Source organism: Hippoglossus hippoglossus, chromosome 15 (assembly GCF_009819705.1).
Source record: "Hippoglossus hippoglossus isolate fHipHip1 chromosome 15, fHipHip1.pri, whole genome shotgun sequence".
In the NCBI taxonomy this organism is placed as follows: Eukaryota; Metazoa; Chordata; class Actinopteri; order Pleuronectiformes; family Pleuronectidae; genus Hippoglossus; species Hippoglossus hippoglossus.
In genome coordinates this window covers 6122475-6142260 of record NC_047165.1, presented here as the reverse complement: position 1 = coordinate 6142260, position 19786 = coordinate 6122475, and the positions used below count along the sequence as shown (strand labels likewise).

General features: G+C 44.0%; 1 protein-coding gene across 1 annotated transcript in view; it reads right to left on the bottom strand.

Annotated features, from left to right (window-relative positions):
• Window positions 1-1035: 1035 nt before the first annotated feature.
• The window catches only part of lrpprc (leucine-rich pentatricopeptide repeat containing), a 49391-nt gene continuing 30640 nt past the window's right edge, over window positions 1036-19786 (bottom strand). The window contains exons 26-38 of the mRNA XM_034608586.1: window positions 17152-17220; window positions 16934-17024; window positions 16105-16247; window positions 14534-14657; window positions 13902-14028; window positions 11019-11107; window positions 10671-10875; window positions 9083-9210; window positions 8876-8991; window positions 5076-5150; window positions 4684-4768; window positions 3100-3242; window positions 1036-1347 (exon numbers count right to left, since the gene is read on the bottom strand). Of these exons, the coding sequence (XP_034464477.1) occupies window positions 1276-1347; window positions 3100-3242; window positions 4684-4768; window positions 5076-5150; window positions 8876-8991; window positions 9083-9210; window positions 10671-10875; window positions 11019-11107; window positions 13902-14028; window positions 14534-14657; window positions 16105-16247; window positions 16934-17024; window positions 17152-17220 (1467 nt within the window). The 3' untranslated portion in view covers window positions 1036-1275. The remainder of the gene's footprint in view (window positions 1348-3099; window positions 3243-4683; window positions 4769-5075; window positions 5151-8875; window positions 8992-9082; window positions 9211-10670; window positions 10876-11018; window positions 11108-13901; window positions 14029-14533; window positions 14658-16104; window positions 16248-16933; window positions 17025-17151; window positions 17221-19786) is intronic.

Genomic DNA, 19786 nt, shown 5'->3' with positions numbered 1-19786 from the left:
ATATTTCCACTCAATGACGACTTTTTCAAAGACAACGTGAGCTGCGTCTCGAAGCCTTTCTGCAAAAATACCTCCGAGCAGGTTCTGAGTGTGTATTTGTGCACAGAGCGACTCAAGTGTACTAAAGACAGAAAGCATGCATGTGAAAGAAAGCTTGATTTTTGAATGAGCTTTTGTCGCAGATTATTCTTTCACAACACAAAACACAGGGGACAAAGTGAAGGAGGTGTTCAGATCCTTTACTGGTGTAAGAGAACCATTTGCGAAGGGTGAAAATATTCCAGTAGAAGTCAAACTTGAATTTGAAACATGACCCAAATGTTCAGAAGTTTTATTTTACTACTGTTTTAACATGAACACATTTGTAGCTGAATACGTCATCAGCTGAAAATGATTGAGCTGTAAATATGCCTCATATTTTATAGTGTTAATAGGTTTTGTCTCTACAGTTTTAATCTGTAAAGTAATAACTATTTACTAAGTTTGCCCATTTTTTTCATCAAGATCTGTGAATCATTCTCTGGGAAAATGGTGAAAATGTCAAATCTCACAAAGTTAAAGGGGAAAAAAAACAAAATCCTAGATCCACACTTTAGTCCGTATCAGCACCAAAGTTTAAAGGGTTCTTTCTCGACCTATGTCCCATCCTTCCACCAGGTTTCGTGGAAATCGGTTCAGTAGTTTTTGAGCAATCCGCCTGACAAACAAACTCACAGGGACAAACATTGTGTACAGTATTTCCCTGTAGTAGAAGTACAAAGTGCCATAGGATGGTACTTTAAAAAGAGCACTTGAGTTTATGTACTTTCCACAACTGAGCTGTGGATGGAAATCAGTCTTTTAAATAAAGAGAAGAACCTGTGAAATTTCGTTGTGGATCCAGGAATTTATTTAACATTTTCTTTAACAATGGGAGATTAGATGTTTGGGCCTTGATGGAGGTTTGAGCTCTACTGACGGACATTCGAGTTATAACTGTGTTTTACGAGCTGCCCTGAATCTCACATTTAAACGTCATGAAGAGCCGGACACAGATTCTGGATTCCTAACTTCATTTATTAGCATAAATACTTCTGTACAATCTCAACATCATTATCTTCAACATCAATTTCACAGCGGACAGAGTCGAACACCAAACAGTTTTATCACATTATACTCAAAAGTTTTCAGCTCAAACAACTCATATAAAAAAAAAAAAGACAGAGACAAAGGGAGAAAACAGTGGGATGAGGACTGCTGCAAGAGATAGAGGAGAGGAAGAGGAGGGACGACTCTTCACTCGTCTGCAGCCACCTGGACCTTGGCGGCTCTGTCTTTCAGCTGGTCTGCGTAAAACTTAAAGGACTCCTGGAAGAAGAGAAAGAAAGAGAAGAGACTTAGCGTCAAACGTCCTTCAAACAAACAGCGTAAGTGCTCACCTGCCTCATGGTGAGCCCTAAAAGAGTGTGTGTGTGTGTGTGTGTGTGTGTGTGTGTGTCTGTGTGTGCGCGCATAGCAGTAAGCAGCAGCGCCCCCTGGGTCGCTCCACATAGTCTCCACCCTCCAACCAGGTTGTCTCGTTTCATCTTTAAATCCCCATTAATACACAAATAAGGGATTTGTAGCCGACTCCCCGAACACACACTTTTGCTCTCTGCCTCTGTTCCCGGCTAATTAATCGGTGTTTTGATCCAGACTAAGTGTTGTGGTGGGTGTTTTCTGGAAGAGAGGGGGAGGGGGGGGGGACCTTCACTGCAGATTACAATATACGTTTATTAATGCAGATAAAGATTCTGGGTTCACTGCAGCAGAGGAGGGAGAGAGAGGCTGTGAGAGAGGATCAGTTCAGCAGAATTACAAAAACATCGTCTCCATAGATTTGGTTTTGTTTCCTGGTTTTCATGTAGAGAAAAAACTGAGTCTATCAATCTGTGCCTGTGTCGTCCCACTCACTGAACTGAACACAGAGGTGGATACTACCCATGATCCTCTGCTTCCTGAACCAGAAGAGCTGCTGCTGGAACAAATCCACCACTGTTGAGAATTCTCCATATTTTATAAGTTTCCTGTTGAATACTGGAGATAAACTCTGGTTTTTAATAACTTTCTTATTTCTTTCTTAACTGTCTTTTTAACTGATCTTAGTTCAGCTTTAGTCTTGAAGTTACTGAACCACCATCTTTTACATTATATTTGCACCTTAGACAAAATTCTACATCCTTATCCGACCTCTACAAAGACGGCAAGGAGGGCGAACGAGGAGGGAGAAGGAGGAGGGAGAACGAGGAGGGAGAAGGAGCAGAGGAGCGTTTCTGGCGGAGACGTGTTTGCAAAAACTTCAGAAACACCAGAACTCTTCACCTTTCCCTCTCCTTGCTCCTCTGCCTCTGCTTATAAAACCCAGCAATCACTTAACTATCCTGACATTCAGTGAATAATGCAGCAGCTCCTCTACCTTCATCCGTCTTTCTCCTTCTATCTTTGCACCGCAGGTGAGTGAAGGGAAGGTAAGAGGGGCCTCGGTCTACACCTGCCTCCAGGGGACAGCACATCAAAGTGCTGGGGCTGAGAGGGCTCTGCGTATGTGTGTGTGTGTGTGTGTGTGTGTGTGTGTGCGTGTGCGTGTGCGTGTTTATGAGTGTGAGTCCTCTGCCAAAAATAGAGCTACATCATTTTACAAAATGTGCAATGTGCTGAAATGCTCAAAAACACTTGGAGCCAGAAAAAGAGAGCGGTTATCGCAGTGACACCATCTCGCTTACACAATATCTGTACTCTGTGACCGTGGGGCACAATTTTCTGACACACACACACAAAGCAACAAACACGGGAGGGCTGGCTGCAGGCCTCGTGTGTGCTGAACTACCCTGAGCGGCCCGGCAGACTGCTCCTTCACATTACTACCACACACACACACACACACACACGGACCACAGCATGCACACAATGCCACGTATCAGGACACCGGCTGTACGGGTGCCAGCAGTGGTTAGGAGCTGTGGACTGTGTGTGGCTGTGTTTGTACACAGATCTGTTCATAATCTGCTGTTTGTATCTGCATGTTCGGAGCTGTGTGTAGACATGTGTGTGTGTGTGTGTGTGTGTGTGTGAGAGACTCACAGGGGGCTCGGTGAAGGGCGCCGTCTCTCCTGCATTGCGGTAAAGAGCAGCCAGCCGTTTGAGTGACAGCTCATCTATGACCATCCCCTCCTTCTGGATCTGCTCATTCAGAGCTTTGGCCGACGCCAGGTCCTTATCCACGACTGCCAGATGAGCGGGGGGGGGGGGGAAAGAGACAAAAGATTCAAAATATCAAATCTATATTTAGAATGAAGACATTTAGAAAAAATAGGAGTGTGTGTAAGAAACAGAAATAAAAGAATGTAACACATTTAGTGGGATTCACTCTGTGTTGGTCTGTCATCGATTCATTGGCACCAAAACCTGATGTAGGCTTCTCATAACTTTACCAGGAAAATACAGGACTTCTAAAATTCTGCTGGTTGTTTAACAAGCAGCTGGTGGTAAAGATGTAGCAGTAAACATGTGGATTACTCTCATTTTCTCCAGCATTTAAGAAGTGAATAAACAGAGGCGGGAAAAGAATCTGCACTGAATCTGCATCTGGGCGACATTTGGACATGCGTTGAACTTCCAGATGTTGGAACATAAATAATCGTGAACATTTGTGTATTTATTCGTTTTAAATTTTGGGAAAAACGTGCAACAGCATTTTTTCAGCATCCCTGGCAAGACAGCGAGGTCTCAAATAAATAAAGAACGAAAAAAACAATCTTCTACTAGTAATGGGAAAGGAGTCAATCCAAAAAATACTAAATAACTTTGGTGTAAAAGGGATAAAATATTCACTGTCACATTTTTTAATTATAACTTTAAGCCTAATTATTTAATTTCACTTTTTTTAAATAATGGAATTTTGAAAACAAAGAACCCATCAGGAGAGTAACATAATATTCATACACTTAAAAAGCAGGTTATTACAAATAGATAAAGCTGAGATCAGTTTCTAGATCCTCCATGACGTGGTCGGTGAAGTCGTCTGAAAACATGAAACAGTTTGAACGCGTGTGTGGTTGTTTGCATCAAAGTGGGAAGTGAGGTCACTAATGTCAAAAAAGAAAAGTTACGGAGACGAGAGAAAAGAAAGAAGAAAGAGAAGAGAGGCGAGCGGAGCATCGCTAATTGCCTCCCCTATGGCCGCCTTGACCGACCAGCGGGCTAATGCTAATTAAATAGTCATGTCTGCTCATCTCTGGTGTGACACGGTGCAAAAGAGGGGAGACAGGCGGCTGAGAGGGTGGGGGGGTGAAGGTAACATGAAGGAGAAGAGGAGAAAAAAAACACAGATAGAGACCGGAGAGAAAGAAACGGTGCAGAGGGCAGGAAGTGATGGAGGAGAGGGAAAGAAATGTGGAAAGACAAAACGCTGAGTGGTGGATCGTGTTGCGATTAGCACGCTAGGCTAGCCAGGCCAGCTAACTCATTAAAGGACATGTGTTCCTCTAACTCCTCAATGTCTGCACACACACACATCACATGCACACACACAGACCTGGTGCATTGTTAATGCATGTGCTGATGTTGACTTAGCCACAGGCCAGTGAGTCGCCCACTGCCATGAGTAGGAATTATGTAGGTGTAGATGTAAGTGTGTGAGAGTGTGTGTAAGTGTGTGTGTCTTACCATGACATTTCATCAGGTACGGGTACAACACCTCCTTCTCTGTGAAGTCTGGGATCAGACTCATCAGAGCCTTGATCTTTCCCACCTGTCGACACAAACATCATCATATGAGAATCTGTGTTTATTGTACTAAAAAACCAACAGTTAAAGTTATAGTTCTATCATTTTTTATCAAAGTCATTTTGATTGCTTTGGTCTGCATTAGTCTCTAAATCTGAATATCTTAAATTAATCTTTTATTCATTTTTAACATCACATGTTTTCTCAATTGCCTGGAAAGCACTTTGAATTGCATTTGCATTCCCGGCCACTGGGAATCGAACCGAGGACCTTAATACAATAGAACTATTGGATATTTTGGATTCTGAAGAGAAGAAACCTAAAGTATTCACCTGTCCAGGATACTGAGCCTTTCGAGACACGTAGGACACCAGCATCTCCTTCTGTTCAGCCACGGCGTTGCAGCGCTACGGAGACACAAGAGGGACAAAAGAAGTCAAGGAGACTCTCCAACCTGCGCCCGTCACACACACACACACACACCCAGCGAGGAAACACACATCCACCACACGTTCATCAAAACACCAGCACACCTTCACTCAGGTTAAAGGTTAATTACGGCTCTAATTGCTTCTTTATGGATTTAAATGTACAGCATCATTATCATCACTTAGTCTCGCTGAAAGACATCTAGTGCTCGATGGAGACACAAGTGCAGCCGCAGCCCAAGTTGCTTAACGCACAACTGAGGCCTGAGCGGCGACGATCGTGGCTCCGGAAGACGAGAGGTCAAAGAGATGATGAGGGAGGAAGAGAGGGAGGAAATGCATCGAAAAAACAGTCCATTTTCTATTTTTAACAATCAGGATAGTTCAACAATTGATGATAGACTTCTGACTTTAATAAATCCTCATCAGGAATGGATTTGTGTGGCAGATATGAAACAACAACTAATAAAACACATTCTAATGAGGCTTTCTTTGACATTTAGATTGACCTGTTCTGTGTTGGCTGCAATACTGATGAAAAAACTGTGATACTGTGAGCAATTTAATTTAATTTTAATAAGACACTCTATATTGAAATATGACAAGATTTTATAAATACATTAAATCATAAAGACGATCTGACAGATTTCTTTTGCCGAACCTTCAGTCCGTGCATGACTGCTTCACCATGAAAACATGCAAACATACATACAATACACACGTGTGATTAAAATGTGTGTGTGTGTACGAGCTGCATTAACATGGCTGTGCTTTGAGTGAGTGCGTGTTCTCCTGGCTGAGCAGCAATGAGATCCCATTACTAGCCAGTCGTAAACTGACGTGTTTCCCTGCTGCTCCTGCTCCTACAGAATTAAAAGCGAGTGGCCTGTGAGGCTTTTAACAGGACCACGCACGCACACACACGTGCACACAGAGCAAGTCACTAAGTGGCAGAATGGCTTTAGCACAATCAAGCAATTAACCAACACTATGCCACTTCACTCAACTTTGCTCCGCTCTCTCTCTCCTCTTCTTCTTCTCCCTCACTACACCGACCACTCCCAAAGGCGATGCCACAACCAGCCAGGTCTTCTCTCTCTCACACACACACACACACACACACACACACACACACACACACACACACACACACACACACACACACACACACACACACACACACACACACACACACACACACACACACACACACACACACACACACACACACACGGCCTAAAAGCTTTGGGTACCCAGGGAATGCCTTCTTCCTTTTTCAATGACCCAACTCACACATGCACGATTTGCAGTTGTAAACGAGTCAGGAAAGCGCCCGCTGCCTCGCTGCCTCCCTCCGTCACCGTTTCACTTCTTAATGACTGACTTCATCCCTCTCGTTCTCCGCCCGCTCCCCACCGACCTCACCTCCGTCTCTCCCGATAGCCTTGTCACCCATTATTGTCTGCTCGCCTACTTAAAAGCTTTTCAGAGTTTGGCCTTGGCTTCACTTATGACGGGATGGAGAAGTCGGGCTGCTTCCCTCCGGTGACCCTGGAGGAGCAACTTCGAGGGGGGGGGCCGGAGACGAAGACAGGCCGTGATGAGGGACAGAAAGGAGCACGCCAGTTAAACCTGGGTCACATCAGTGGAGGCTAAACTCACAAACGTAAAAACTCTGCCGACAAAGAAAAGTAGGGAAACAGAACCGTCTTTGTCGGGAGACGGATTTTTTACTTTCTTACATCTTATAGAGAGAAGAGATGCATATCATGCAAGAATCATATTAAAGCTTTAAAAACGATCCATAGTTTGTGTTGAAATAGTGATGAAGATGAGAGTAGTGAGTAATGTATCTGTTCATTAACATGCATGCCAGTCAGACATCCCTGTTTAAAGATTGAGAGGGATAATCACTCAAGATGTCAGGGGGAGACGAGGAGCAGACACATGTCGTGGTCTCTCCGTCTCAGTGGTTTACATTCATCTCTGTCACTTTCACAAATAAAATACACGTCTAGTGAATTTAAATGTGGTTTTGATTCTACTTACAATAAATTACACCAATATTTCTAAATAAAACAAATAAATTGACTTTCCTTTGGTTGCATTTTCATTGTAGTAACTTCCTGGATTTGTTTGCATTAAAAGTCCTTTATCTGCTTGTTCAGAAGGTGCCTGAATTATTTGATTTTTTCTGCAGCAAAATTGCGCTTTATGAGATTTTAATATCAATTTTAAATCCAGAAATCCATGACTGTAGATCCGGGTGAACTGGAAGCAGCCAGGACTGTGGGAACACTGGGGCAGAATGAGCTGAAAAACACAGATTCCAGTAGTTTGTGTTTAAATAGTGATGAAGTGCAGAAAGTGAAGGCGGTGAGTAATGTATAGAGTCTGTGTTCATTAAAGTGCTCTCCAGTCACACATGCAACTGAGTGACTGAGAGGGATAATCACTCAGCAAGCGAGCAGGAAATAATCCCTGTTAGAGAGGAGGAAGAACAGAACAGACGGAGGGTGAAGTCTTCTTCACCTCTTCCTCTCCCTCCTTCCACCTGTCTCTCAGCCATCGAGCCTCTACAGAGTCATGTCCCCGGGCTCAATGCAGAGTCATTGAGCTGTAATGTATGAACTGTGTTAAATAAGTGAAGTAGCAGGCGGCCAGTTTCAGAGCGGCAGACTCAGTGGTGGTTGTGTGGGCAGGCGTTTCCTGACATGAAAAAGTGAAGCCGGATAAATAAGTCAACAATTGCGGCGTCTGGGACGTCTCTCTGTCGTCGCTGGGGTCTGACGACTGGAAGGAGGGAGGCGTGATGGACTAAATTCACCACCAGGTCCCTCGTTGGTTTTTTGATGTTTTTTTGGCAGATTTTAATTACTTTTGATAGAATTATTTAAAATCCAGCGAAGTGCTAGAGACTCAAATGGAGACAAAAAAGCTCCAGATGATTTAAAATTTATTTAAAGTGGTGGCAAAAAAAAATAAAATGGTGTGCAGAATCTGTCATAGCTGAATTTTTCACTATGGACAGATATATTTGGCAGAGAGAGTACATTTTTGGCTCCAGATCCAATTCTGTTCACAGCATCGTTATCTCCTCACCTCTTCACACAAAGACAGAACCGAGCACCATGTGGATTTCTCAACTTCCTCTTTAACCCATTTAAACTTACGGCGCCAAATGAAAATCAGTGTTTGTAAACAACCCCCTAAAATCGGAGGGATTTCTGAAGAGCTCATTGTTATTTTCATCAATGAAACACTTTTGTAATCTGCTTCAATATCGCTCCCGTTGCTTAGCTCGTCAGCCATCGTCTGAAACGCTACTTAAATTACTTTTTTGCAGGCTATGAGTGCTACCAAACAAACAAAGTACATTTCCCATGATGCATTTGGCCTTTCCCGGGAGTTTTTCAGCGAATCACGATATATTTCATCAGTCACTGGTCTTGAAAACGATGACACCGGGAGAAGCATGTTCATGTCACACCGGGTCTTAAAAGGAATTTACATGAATATATTACCTCCAGTCTTAATGGGTTAAATGGTGAGAAAGAGAAGTGAGGAAGAGCAGCAAGAAAATCTTTTACTCACACTCGACACTGAATTAAATCTTTGGACGATATTCAGCTGATATACATCAGTGATACGTCACAACATAAATCTCCTGGAACTCTCACACACACTCACACACATATACTCACAGCCAGCATGAACTTGGCTTCGTCCAGTTTGTCCATATCCAGCAGCTGGAGGAAGAGGTCGACAGCTGGTCTGTAGCAGGCAAACTGATTGGCTAGCTTCTCCGCCATAGCACTCACTACAACACAACATGAACGCTTGGTCAACAGGGATTTTATTTTTCTAGTTGTCTCTTATTTTGTGTGTTTTTGTGTGCGCGCATCTCTTACACTTGTCTACGGCTTTTTCGTTGTCATCTTCCATGACCTTTCTGAAGACGAAGGACATCCCGGGGTTGGTGCTGTCTGGACTCGTGTAGACGGACTCGAGCAACTCAACTGCCGAGTCCACATCGTCGCTGAAGAGGGTGAAGAGCATTGATTGGTGGGAGGGAAACAAATGGTCGGTTTATAAAAGAGATCAAAACAACAGAGACAACAAAAAATACTAATCAGTAATAAGCCTGATCCGATCAATTGGGAGAGGAACATATCGGTAGTTAATGATAAAGGGAAAATTCACGTGAACTCCATCTCAAGTCCGAACAACTCAGAAAGTCGTCAGAATGTTGGTACACGAGCAGTTGAGTTGCTGACGTCATCGTATATCCCTGCCACAGCTGATCGTGTTTCTTACTTACATGACACGTTTTTTTCCACATTCTGACTTCAAAGCACAAGAACACACTGGAGTCGGTAGAACGGCTTCACCACTCGGGGGCCGGGTGAATGCAGTTACACATGAGATATGTTAAAAATTAAAGGAAGATAAAAACTGCTCTCAAACGCTGTTTTTGCTCCTGCAACTTAATGTTAAGATGACATTGGTTTAATAGTTTTGTCCTGTGTAACCCCCCTCGGAGGGCAGAGCCACTCACTCCTCCACTGACTCTAACTCACACACTCGCACTGTGAAATATTTTTCTGCTGATGTTGCCACAAGCAAACAAAGCCTGCAAACCGAGGCACTACAAATCTAAAACAACTCATTCTGGCAACACAACCTCGCTACTAACACTTTACGCTCCCTGCTCCCTTCCCCACCATCACCAGCCCTAATGAATATTTAACTTGCAGGGTTTGTGTGCGTCTCTGTGTACGTATATATGTGTGTGAGCGTTCAGAGGTGGGGGAACATAGCTACGCTGATTGTTGCGACTGGGACCGTCTGAATAATTCAGCGGGGGGCCCCTCTAAATGTGGCGCTCCGCTTTCCGGGCCTGCCTGCCTCTCCGCCCCGGCTCTTAACCAGTCAGCTTGACTCAGCTACAGTGGGGACGCACGTGTCAGAGCGGCTCAGAGCGCAGCTCCCGCAGGTCAGGGTTCAAGCTGACAGGCCCGCGCTGCGATGGCCAATCGGGCGTGAGACCGTCCTGCTATTCTTCACTTCCTGCTGTCCCTCCGAGTTGGCACGGGGAGGCTGCTGCTCGAGCGGGGGGGACGCGCTGCTCAATGCGGCTAATGCGGAGAGTAGCGCAATGAAAGTTTGATGCACAATGTGTTTAAGGTTTTGTTCCATTGTTGACGACGGGTGATTTCATGACATTAAAAGGAATTCATGAATAATCCTATTACGCCCGTGTTTCCTATTTGTACTTGACGCCCACTCGCTGTGTGAGCTTTTACTGTAAGAGTGTGTCAACCTGGGTTCTGTCATCTCTGCTGCCGGTGCTGCATTAAACTCTTTATCTCCGTGAGATGAACGTTAATAATAACTAATAAATACTAAAGTGCTTCACTGGAAGATTTTATACTAAAACTTCACAGAACAGTACAAATACACAGATAAGTTCCCATGTATGCTCAGCAGCAGTCTTACTTCTTGATGTGTGCCAGGGCCTTGTTGCTGACAAAAACCATGCTGGACAGGTTGAGGTTTGTGCCGAGACTTTGCATCAGGGACTCCACTTCCTGGATGCCTGCCATGTCGCCACTGCCGCCCTGGGCCTGAACCAGTCTGGTGATGGCAAGCTGCGAGGGCACGTGACCCGCCTGCATCATCGACTTCAGGTTCGCAAGAGCATCTGAGGAGAAGAGCGAGAAGTGAGTCTGTGTGTATAAAAATGATTAAACGTGTTTTATACTTTATTCACATACAGAAACTTAAAGGCTGTATACTTTTACACTCATCCCCAGATCATCAGGTGTGTGTGTGTGTCTCTCTTACCACTGGTCTCGCCTTTCTTGCTGTGAGTGATGATGAGCATACTGGTGGCGGTGTTACTCAGCTGGAAGCCCGGCACACGAGACACAGCACTGAGGGAGACAGACACCAAACATTTTCCAGGTTAGTTAACTCTTCTCAACAATGTACAACTTATTTGTGTCAAGTTTATTTTTCTAATTTTGTTTGATCTTTTCAGGCTCAAAGTTGTTTGCCCAGTGTTTAAAGGGAAGGAGTGGCCAAAATGATGAGGTCACTATCCATTTAATGGTGCATTTGGCTTTTGACGATCGTGTGTATTCTGTTCACACTAACTCCATCTCCCCCGGTGACCATCAAAGGATAAATTCATCTTATGCAGTAACCCAACAACCAGAATTATTTTTTTCTATGAGGTATTATCGCATGTCACGTAATCTTATACATGTCTTTTCTATGTATTTATTTATATTTTCACGTGTCTATATAAGATTACATGTACACGATAGAAGATGTGATCCACCTCTCAGTGACCGGTGTAGTTTCAGAACAGTGTGGACTTTACCCAGCTGTTACAGATCCATTATTTCCAACTTTAAAGCCGATACTCTTCCACTAAAAGCAAATCCCAGTTAATACCTTTGTGTCTTAATCTCAAACTTCTGTGCTCGTCCATTACGAGACAAAGATCAGGTTTAGAGAAGCATTAGACTCCACAGAGGCCGAGTGGATAAAACACAGGAGCCGACAGACAGAAGACAATGAGAAACCAATGTGACTGACAGCAGGTCTGAGCCTCTTACAGCGCCCGCTGCCACTCTGAAAACAATACACACATCAAACAGTTGACTGATGTCATGGTATATGATGATGTGCCTCTCTGCTGAGCTGCGTCACATGTGTGTGTTTGTATACGTGTGTGGTATTAAGAGGAAGGGTGAGGCCTGCAGGAGCTGCTCTCGCTCCTCGTCACTCCTTCCCTCGCCATTTTTCTCCTCCACCGCGCCGTCTGCTCGTCTATTTGCTGTCGCTTTGAGCCGCCTCCTTTTCATTTCTTTGCCACTAAAACCTCAATCAAGCTCGGCTCTCGTCTTTCTCTTTTTTATTATTATAGCCCCGCAACCAGATTAATCCGTCCGCTCAATTGAGCATCAGGCCGCGCAATCCTTATCGCCACGACGACACCGGGCCAAGCGGCATCCGGCAGCCGCTGTGACAGGGTCACGGCAGAGATTGGAATGGTAACCGGGTCGCCGACAGATTGCCGTGGCGACTGAGTGGTGGGGGTGTGGGGTCAGAATTATTCTTATCGGGTGGGAGGAAATCTCTAGAGGCCGTCTCTCACTCACCTTTCCCCACACACACAGTCAATGCAACTCTCTCCCGATTTCTCCTTCTAGGGGTATTGTGCTTTAGCCAAGGAATCCATCATCCACCTCTTCCTCTCTCTCTCTCTCTCATCATCATCACTCTCTCCCAATCCCTTAATCTCACCATAAGCACCCCCGCTGCTCAATTCTGTACAGATTACCCCAAAACAAACACGCACACACATTGAGAATTAATGCCTATAGCGTCTTCATTAACCTCGTACATGATTAAATCTAGCCCTCCTCCCCTCACACACTCCTCCGTTCCTTTTTAGCTCTTTTTATCTCCTTTCTTTCTTTCCCATTTCCAGCTCCCCCCCCCCCTCCGACTTTCCTCTCAGCTCATTTCACTTTTCATTTGGAGAGCAGATAAAACGAGGCTTTTATCCAGGCAGGGATGCCGTAAACCAATTCAAACAGAGACTGGAGATGGGTTATCACTCATGCTTGTTGAAACACGGCTCTTAAAAATGGATATGATTATTTCTCATAACATAAGAGTGAACCATGTCCAGAGATGAAAACAGGGAAGAGGCTGATAGTGTAATTGATGTTTTCAGGTTTTTTACTTTCTCAGAAAAATTTGTACTTTCATCCCTTATTAATTATCGTGTCCTTATGTTATTTTGGACTGTGTTTGTGTTTTTCCTCAGCAGAGAGAAAGTGATATAAATAAAGGAACAAAGGGAGATCAAAAGAAAAAGGAGGAGATTACCTAAAAAGACAAAGCGATCAGAACAGATCAGCAGTGGACTTAAGCCACGTCTCTAATACCTGTCTGTCCATCCATTTGTCTCCATGCTCAAGTCCTGATATGGCCCCGTAACACAACAACACATGATACATTACTAATTGGAAGAAGATTGATGTTTTTGCACAAAGTCACCCTCTTCCCAGAAATCCAAAATTAATCTGTACATCTAAGCGTGTGTGTGTGTGTGTGTGTGTGTGTGTGTGTGTGTGTGTGTGTGTGTGTGTGTGTGTGTGTGTGTCACACATTGTGTGTGTTGTGTTGTGGGGCTTAGTAAGAACCACTGTTCATATCCAGCAGGGCTGAGTGTGTTAGCACACAATCAGTTTATAATCCTCATGTCTAGTGAGGAGACATCTTTTTTTTCAGCCTGAGGTGACCTGGTGCCGCAGAGTGAGGGGACCGGGGGGGAAGCAGCAGAGCATTAACCACACTACAGGTTGAATTTGTGTCTGAAGAGCATTTCACAATCTGCTCTAATTTTCACAATTCAGATTTGTGATGATCTGAACGAGTTAAAGACACTAAAGAGATGTTTTTTTTTTACAAATTATGTCAAGTTTAACCTGTGGTGATGAGAAGTTTTCTTTCTGAAACAGTTAAAGTGACCTGCAGTAATTGAGCCGTGGCAGATGCAGACCGGCTGCTGGACTCAGGACCCTGTTCAGAGCTGATCACCTGTTTATTCAAAGTTCGGTGAAGCTCGATGCAGAACAGAACAGAAATGTTTTCTATTTTACAAAACATGTCCTATGTTGTTGCAAAATAAGATGTTATGGTACATACATGTCCTTGACCACCATGGCATCATCGAAGGCCCCGTCAGCCAACAGCGCACGGATCAGGTGGTCGTAAGGGGTGGGGGTTAATGTCAAACCCTGCTTATCGGCTTTCTTCAGCATCCCGTAGGCCTCTGGAGGAAGAGAGAAGAGGAGAAAAAGGTAAAAAAGAGAGAACAGGATGAAGAAAAGCAGAATATGAAATAATCTTCTTATTATTGGATGAATGGAGTGATCTGCTTTCGATACGTTGCTTGCACTTGCTGAGATTTAACACTCAACTCTTGCAGCATTTAAAGAGTCAACTTTCTTCGACTGAGTTTCTCGAAAGAGGAACAAAAAGCATCTGAAAGCCCGAACCCACAATTTACTCCCTCAGATTTTTAGTGTCCGACAGTTTTTTAAACTTCCCAAAATCTCAGTGAAATCCTGTAGAACCCCTTCTTTAAATAATTTCAATCACAAACGGTATATTGGGTCTGCAGGATTAATTCTGATCCCTAATGATCTACTATTGCTTATTGCAGCTTCTAATGTAATTCACACACCTCAGATGGTTTGTTTTAAAGCAGCTTGTGATGCGTTTAAATCAGCTCCATGTCGTGTGGGACATTGACACCGACGCCTCCTGCTGCTTACCTTTGGCTTTGCCCCTCTTGCAGAGGGCCAACAGACGGGTCTGGTATTCAGGGCCACTTTCGGCTTTGGTGGGGGCCAGCGCCGACTTGTCCTGCTGTGCGGTCGCAGCTCGTTCGTACCAGGTCTGTAAATGACACAGACGGAGGAGACAGTGATAAAACACTGTGCGATGGTTCAGTCAAAACACGGCTACATCTTGCATTCAAGCCTGTGTACATGTTCCACTGTGCAACGAGCTGGTGTGTGCGTGTGTGTGACAGTGCAATAACGCTGGGCAGGCAGGGCAGTGTCCCCCAATGCTCGGTCACCCGTGTACCGATGAGTGGAGGGGGGTTAAGCTGTATCGGCTGGGGGCAAATTAGGTCTGGCACCCCAGGGGCAAAAGGAAAGTGTATGTGTGTTAAGAGAGTATGTGTGTCAGAGCGGGGGTGTCAACTCAAGAGCCCCTGGGGGTCGCAAAGTTCATCGCTCCAGGCAACAGCAATCGCTTCCTGTCTCATCACGCTTCGGGCCATTGCAGCACACTCGCATGCACAAACGAAAACGGAGGAAACATGTAAAGAGGAGGAATCGAGCAACAGAACAAAGAGAGATTGTTGCAACAGCTGAAAAAAATAAAATAAAAAAAACTCTTCCATCTTTATTTTATTCATAATTCAAAATGTTCAGATTCTATCCACCTGACGTCAAGCACAACTCACACGCACACACTGTGTGTAACTAAGCATCCAGCGGCAGCCATATGGTGGCATTTAGCTGCTGGTTAAATTAGTGTGGCATTACAGATTTACAGACAGATCAGGCTGTAATTCCTTTCACCAGGCAGCCGCTCTGATTGACCACACTTCAGATCAGAGCTCCAATCCTGTTTCCTCTGAATGTAATGAACAGAGGCTTAAAGAGGAGCAGGATGGGGGGGGGGGCATGTATGAAGAGAGCAGCTGATAAGAGTTTCCAGAGGTTTTTTTGGGGGGTGGGGGGGTTAGTTCCTGTGATCAACGGTTGGGGGTCAATTTGAGGTTAATTTTTGGGATATAATGAACGACTATCAAAAGGAGTTTTTGGAGAATGAGCTGTTGTATCTGTTTTATTTATTTATCAAGGACACCTCCGATTAACACTTTTTGTGCAATGAAAGCTCCAAAACAAAAATATATATAATTTATAAAGATAAACAATAGCAAATCCTTGGATTCTAGTCGCTATAAACAGAGAAAATGGACCATTATGGTTGATAAATGACTTAAAACAAATAGATTATCGAAACTTAGTCTAATTATGTGTTCATCAACTAATCATTTGAGGCTTTAATCAATGGCAGCACCTCTCTGTTTTATTCAAGATCTAACGACATAAATGTATTCACAGGCTCCACTGTAATGTGTGTTTAACCATCAGTGCTGCATGGCTGCGTGTTATCTTTGACCTCAGGCACTTTCAGAGGCCTCCAGAGCTCTTGGGGAATCTCCTGGCCTTTGCTTTCAGTCACCTCCTGGCAATTATTCTTCTGAATAACACATCTGTCAAATGAGCGTCAGTGTGATGTACATATTATAAAGCTGGGGTTTTACCTCGGGCATCTCAAAGGGCACCTCCTGGCCATTAGTCTTCAGGATGTCAGCTAGCATGCGCAGCGTCCTCTCCCGGGGAACGATGTTTTCCTCCTGCATTTTCGTCCACACGGCCTCGGCCTTCTCCCAGTTGTTTGTCTCCTCTGAAAACGACAGGAAACAGAGCATTGAAAGTTATTTCTTTTGAAACTGTATAGTCGGCGGTGGTCATAGCTCAAAAGTGCTGCATGTTGAGGAAGGTCAATCGAAGCAGTAATCTGATCATCTGACTGACCCTCAACTATGGTGTTATTTAGGAAACGAACCAACTAGCGGTGTGTGTGTGTGTGTGTGTGTGTGTGTGTGTGTGTGTGTGTGTGTGTGTGTGTGTGTGTGTGTGTGAGAAGGAAAGTGGAGGTAATGGGCTGACAATCAGCTTCAACACTCCAATCACTACTGTTATCTGTTCTGCTCTCCACTGCAGTAATCACACCACGTCACATCACAAACGCACAAAACCTTGTAGTTGTATCTTAGTGAGGACACTCATCGGCATAATGCATTCACTCGCCTCTAACCATAACCATCACAACTAAAGGCCTAACCCTAAACCGTACCCTGATTCTAACCATTACCCTAAGAGCACAAACAGTCCAATGAAAGTAAATCAGAAAGTGAGGACCAGCCAAAACGTCCTCACTTCGTAAGTTGTAGGCTAAAAGATGGACCTCAAAGATATGTGTACAAGTACACAAACACACACAGACACACTCAGCGTGGACGGGGAGATCATGACAGCACAGGGAGGTCAAACACATCCACACACAAAGATAACAAGAAAGAAACTTACTACAGAGGCGGAGGACGTAGTGGTACATCTCGTCTCTGTCGCACTCAAACAGCTTGGAGGTCATGTCTACCATCTGCTCCAAGGTCTCCAGCTATGCACACAAACACAGCAATATATATTAAACTTGGAATTCATGTACTTTCACTCTTCTTTTCATCTGCTTCATCGTGGCCTTGATTATTTCTGCCTGGTATTGTGTGTGTGTGTGTGTGTGTTACCTGGTTGACAAAAATGCATTTCTCTGCATACCACTGCAGACGTCCAGGCCTTGCCCTCAGACCAGGAGTCTACAAACATTTAAACAGATCAGGTTATTAAATATTAATGAAACTCTATAACGAGACCCAGCACAACATGAAAAAATAGGTTGAATATACACATCAAAAAAAGAATGCTCTATAATGTAAATGCCTATTGATCCACACGACCCCATGCAGCCTAAACAGCATTTTAAATATTGCTATTGCTTAACGTGCACCAATTACAGTCCCAGATCAATACAAATGCATATTTCACCGGTTTAAACAGCAAAGTAATGGGTCAGCAGAAATGCAGTTTTATGTCAGTGCAGTGGTTTTATATGAACCTCACACTGATTATATTTAAGCCCCCTGTGAATTTGATTGGTCTTACACACACACACACACACACACACACACACACACACACACACACACACACACACACACACACACACACACACACACACACACACACACACACACACACACACACACACACACACACCTGACAAAAGAGCTTTCTTCAACAATACAAAACGGATGAAATCATTATTTTGGAAGCTAGACTCAGCAAATGTTTCACATCTATAGACAAATCCTTTCATCAGCTTTAATACACTGGCCTAAGTTTCACCAAATCAATTCTGCGTGGACACAACATTAGAAGTTATGATCCACCATGAAAAACCAGAGAAAAGAAAAATGGGAAATATAATGGCACTGCATTTCCGGAAATCTCTTGTCAATAAAGACTTGAGTGGGAAAACAGACAGTTTCTCTGAATTTTGAGCTGATGGGGTCACGACCGAACAGAGAAAACACACATTTTCAGGTTAAAGTTTCAAAACAGAACAATAACACTTTAGGATTAAAATGCACTGACAGAAAAAGCTGTAAATCGTGTTCCATTTTTTTGGGGGAGATCTGTGGTTCTTTCAGGGAACCAATGATATGCAGATAAACCGAGTGTCTGAGCTGTCGAATAAGGGCTGACATAGATTGATCTGCAGGCTCATGTAGCCGAGATTTACCCTGATATGTGGAGTGACTAGATGATTATTATCATGGAATAACCATGATCAGGATTTCATCTGTGCCTTGGGGCTTTGAGACAATCTGAATAAGACTAAGACTGAGAAATCCCCCCCCTCTCCTCCTGGTAATCTGGGAGAGGAGGGGAACAAAAAAAAAGAGAGAGACACAAAATGATCTGGAAGTTAATCTGAATGAGGATCAACGGCGCTCAATTCCTGCTGGCCTCTTTGATGGGAGCCCATCATACCGTGAGGGGGGGGGGGGGGGCATCAAGAAACGATGGGCTTCATCCCTTTCCGCTGCCCATCCCCTCACGGCTGTCATCCTTTCCTCTCTCAATCCCCACTTCTCTCAATCCCTGCCTCCTCCTCCTCCAAATCTCCCCTGCTCTGTCTTTTCCCCTGCCTCTCCATCCGGCCCAGGCGAAGGCATTATGTTCTTACCCAACCAGCCAAAGGGACAAATTAAAATGTGTTGCACTCACTCTCTCTCAGTCTGTCTAATCTTCTTAGAGACTAAGGCCCAGTGCAAGTGCTCCATCTTTTTTTTGCCTCCGAGCCCTTTCACTTGGTAAAGTCTTGCGGGCACAAAGCAGCCTTCGCACATCTACTCGCGAACATATGAATGTGTTAAGGATTTTGAATCCGTCAGGACAAATCTGCCTAATCTGGGCTGAAAACAATCCTCAGAACAAAGGAAGGCACATCATTTACATGACGTGGATTAAAAGAATACAAAGAACGAACAGGCAAAAGACGTTCTTACTTTCAGAATGAGATGAGAGAAAATGTCAACCGGGTCAGATTATCAGGGCAATCATGCGACACACACACACACACACACACAAAAGTGTATTTCAATATTAACTTTACCTCTTTTAAACACTTATATGACCTTTGAATGCTAAAACTTTACAGGTACATGTACACAAAAATAAAACTGATAGAGGCGACCTCGTCTCACCTCCACTTAACAAACCCCTCTCCATCTCAATTCCTAATGTTCTAATTCTACTAATCACCTGGCCACTTACACACACACACACGCACACACAGACACACACACCCCTCTCCCTGACACAAAAACACATAATGGCTCACCACTCTTTAGCAATACTACCTAACCTTGACCATCACACACACGCAGCACAATAATAGGCCTGACCACCTGACAATCCTCTACCTAACCACGACCATTTAGCACAAAATTGGCCACCTTTCTCTATCATTACATTTAATTAGCTGTGATTAATCAGCTGCCAATTATACCAAACACAGCCTAAAGAGAGACACCACTCTGGACGGCCACTTGACGCTCTCACAGGGGGGAACGAAGCGTTTGTGTGTATGAGCGAGTGTGTTTGCATATCTGAGTGATAGATATGATTCTATTGTAGTTATATCACCTGAGCCAATGTGTGTCCGTGGTCACGCAAGTGTAATAAGAGACAGTTAACTTTCTGAAGTGGGCATCCAACAGTTGTTGCTTTTTCCTGTTTCAACTTAAGAGTTACTTGTTTTTCTGGGTTCAAGGCTACAATTTAAGAAATGTTCATATTTTCTGTTATTGAGAGAAA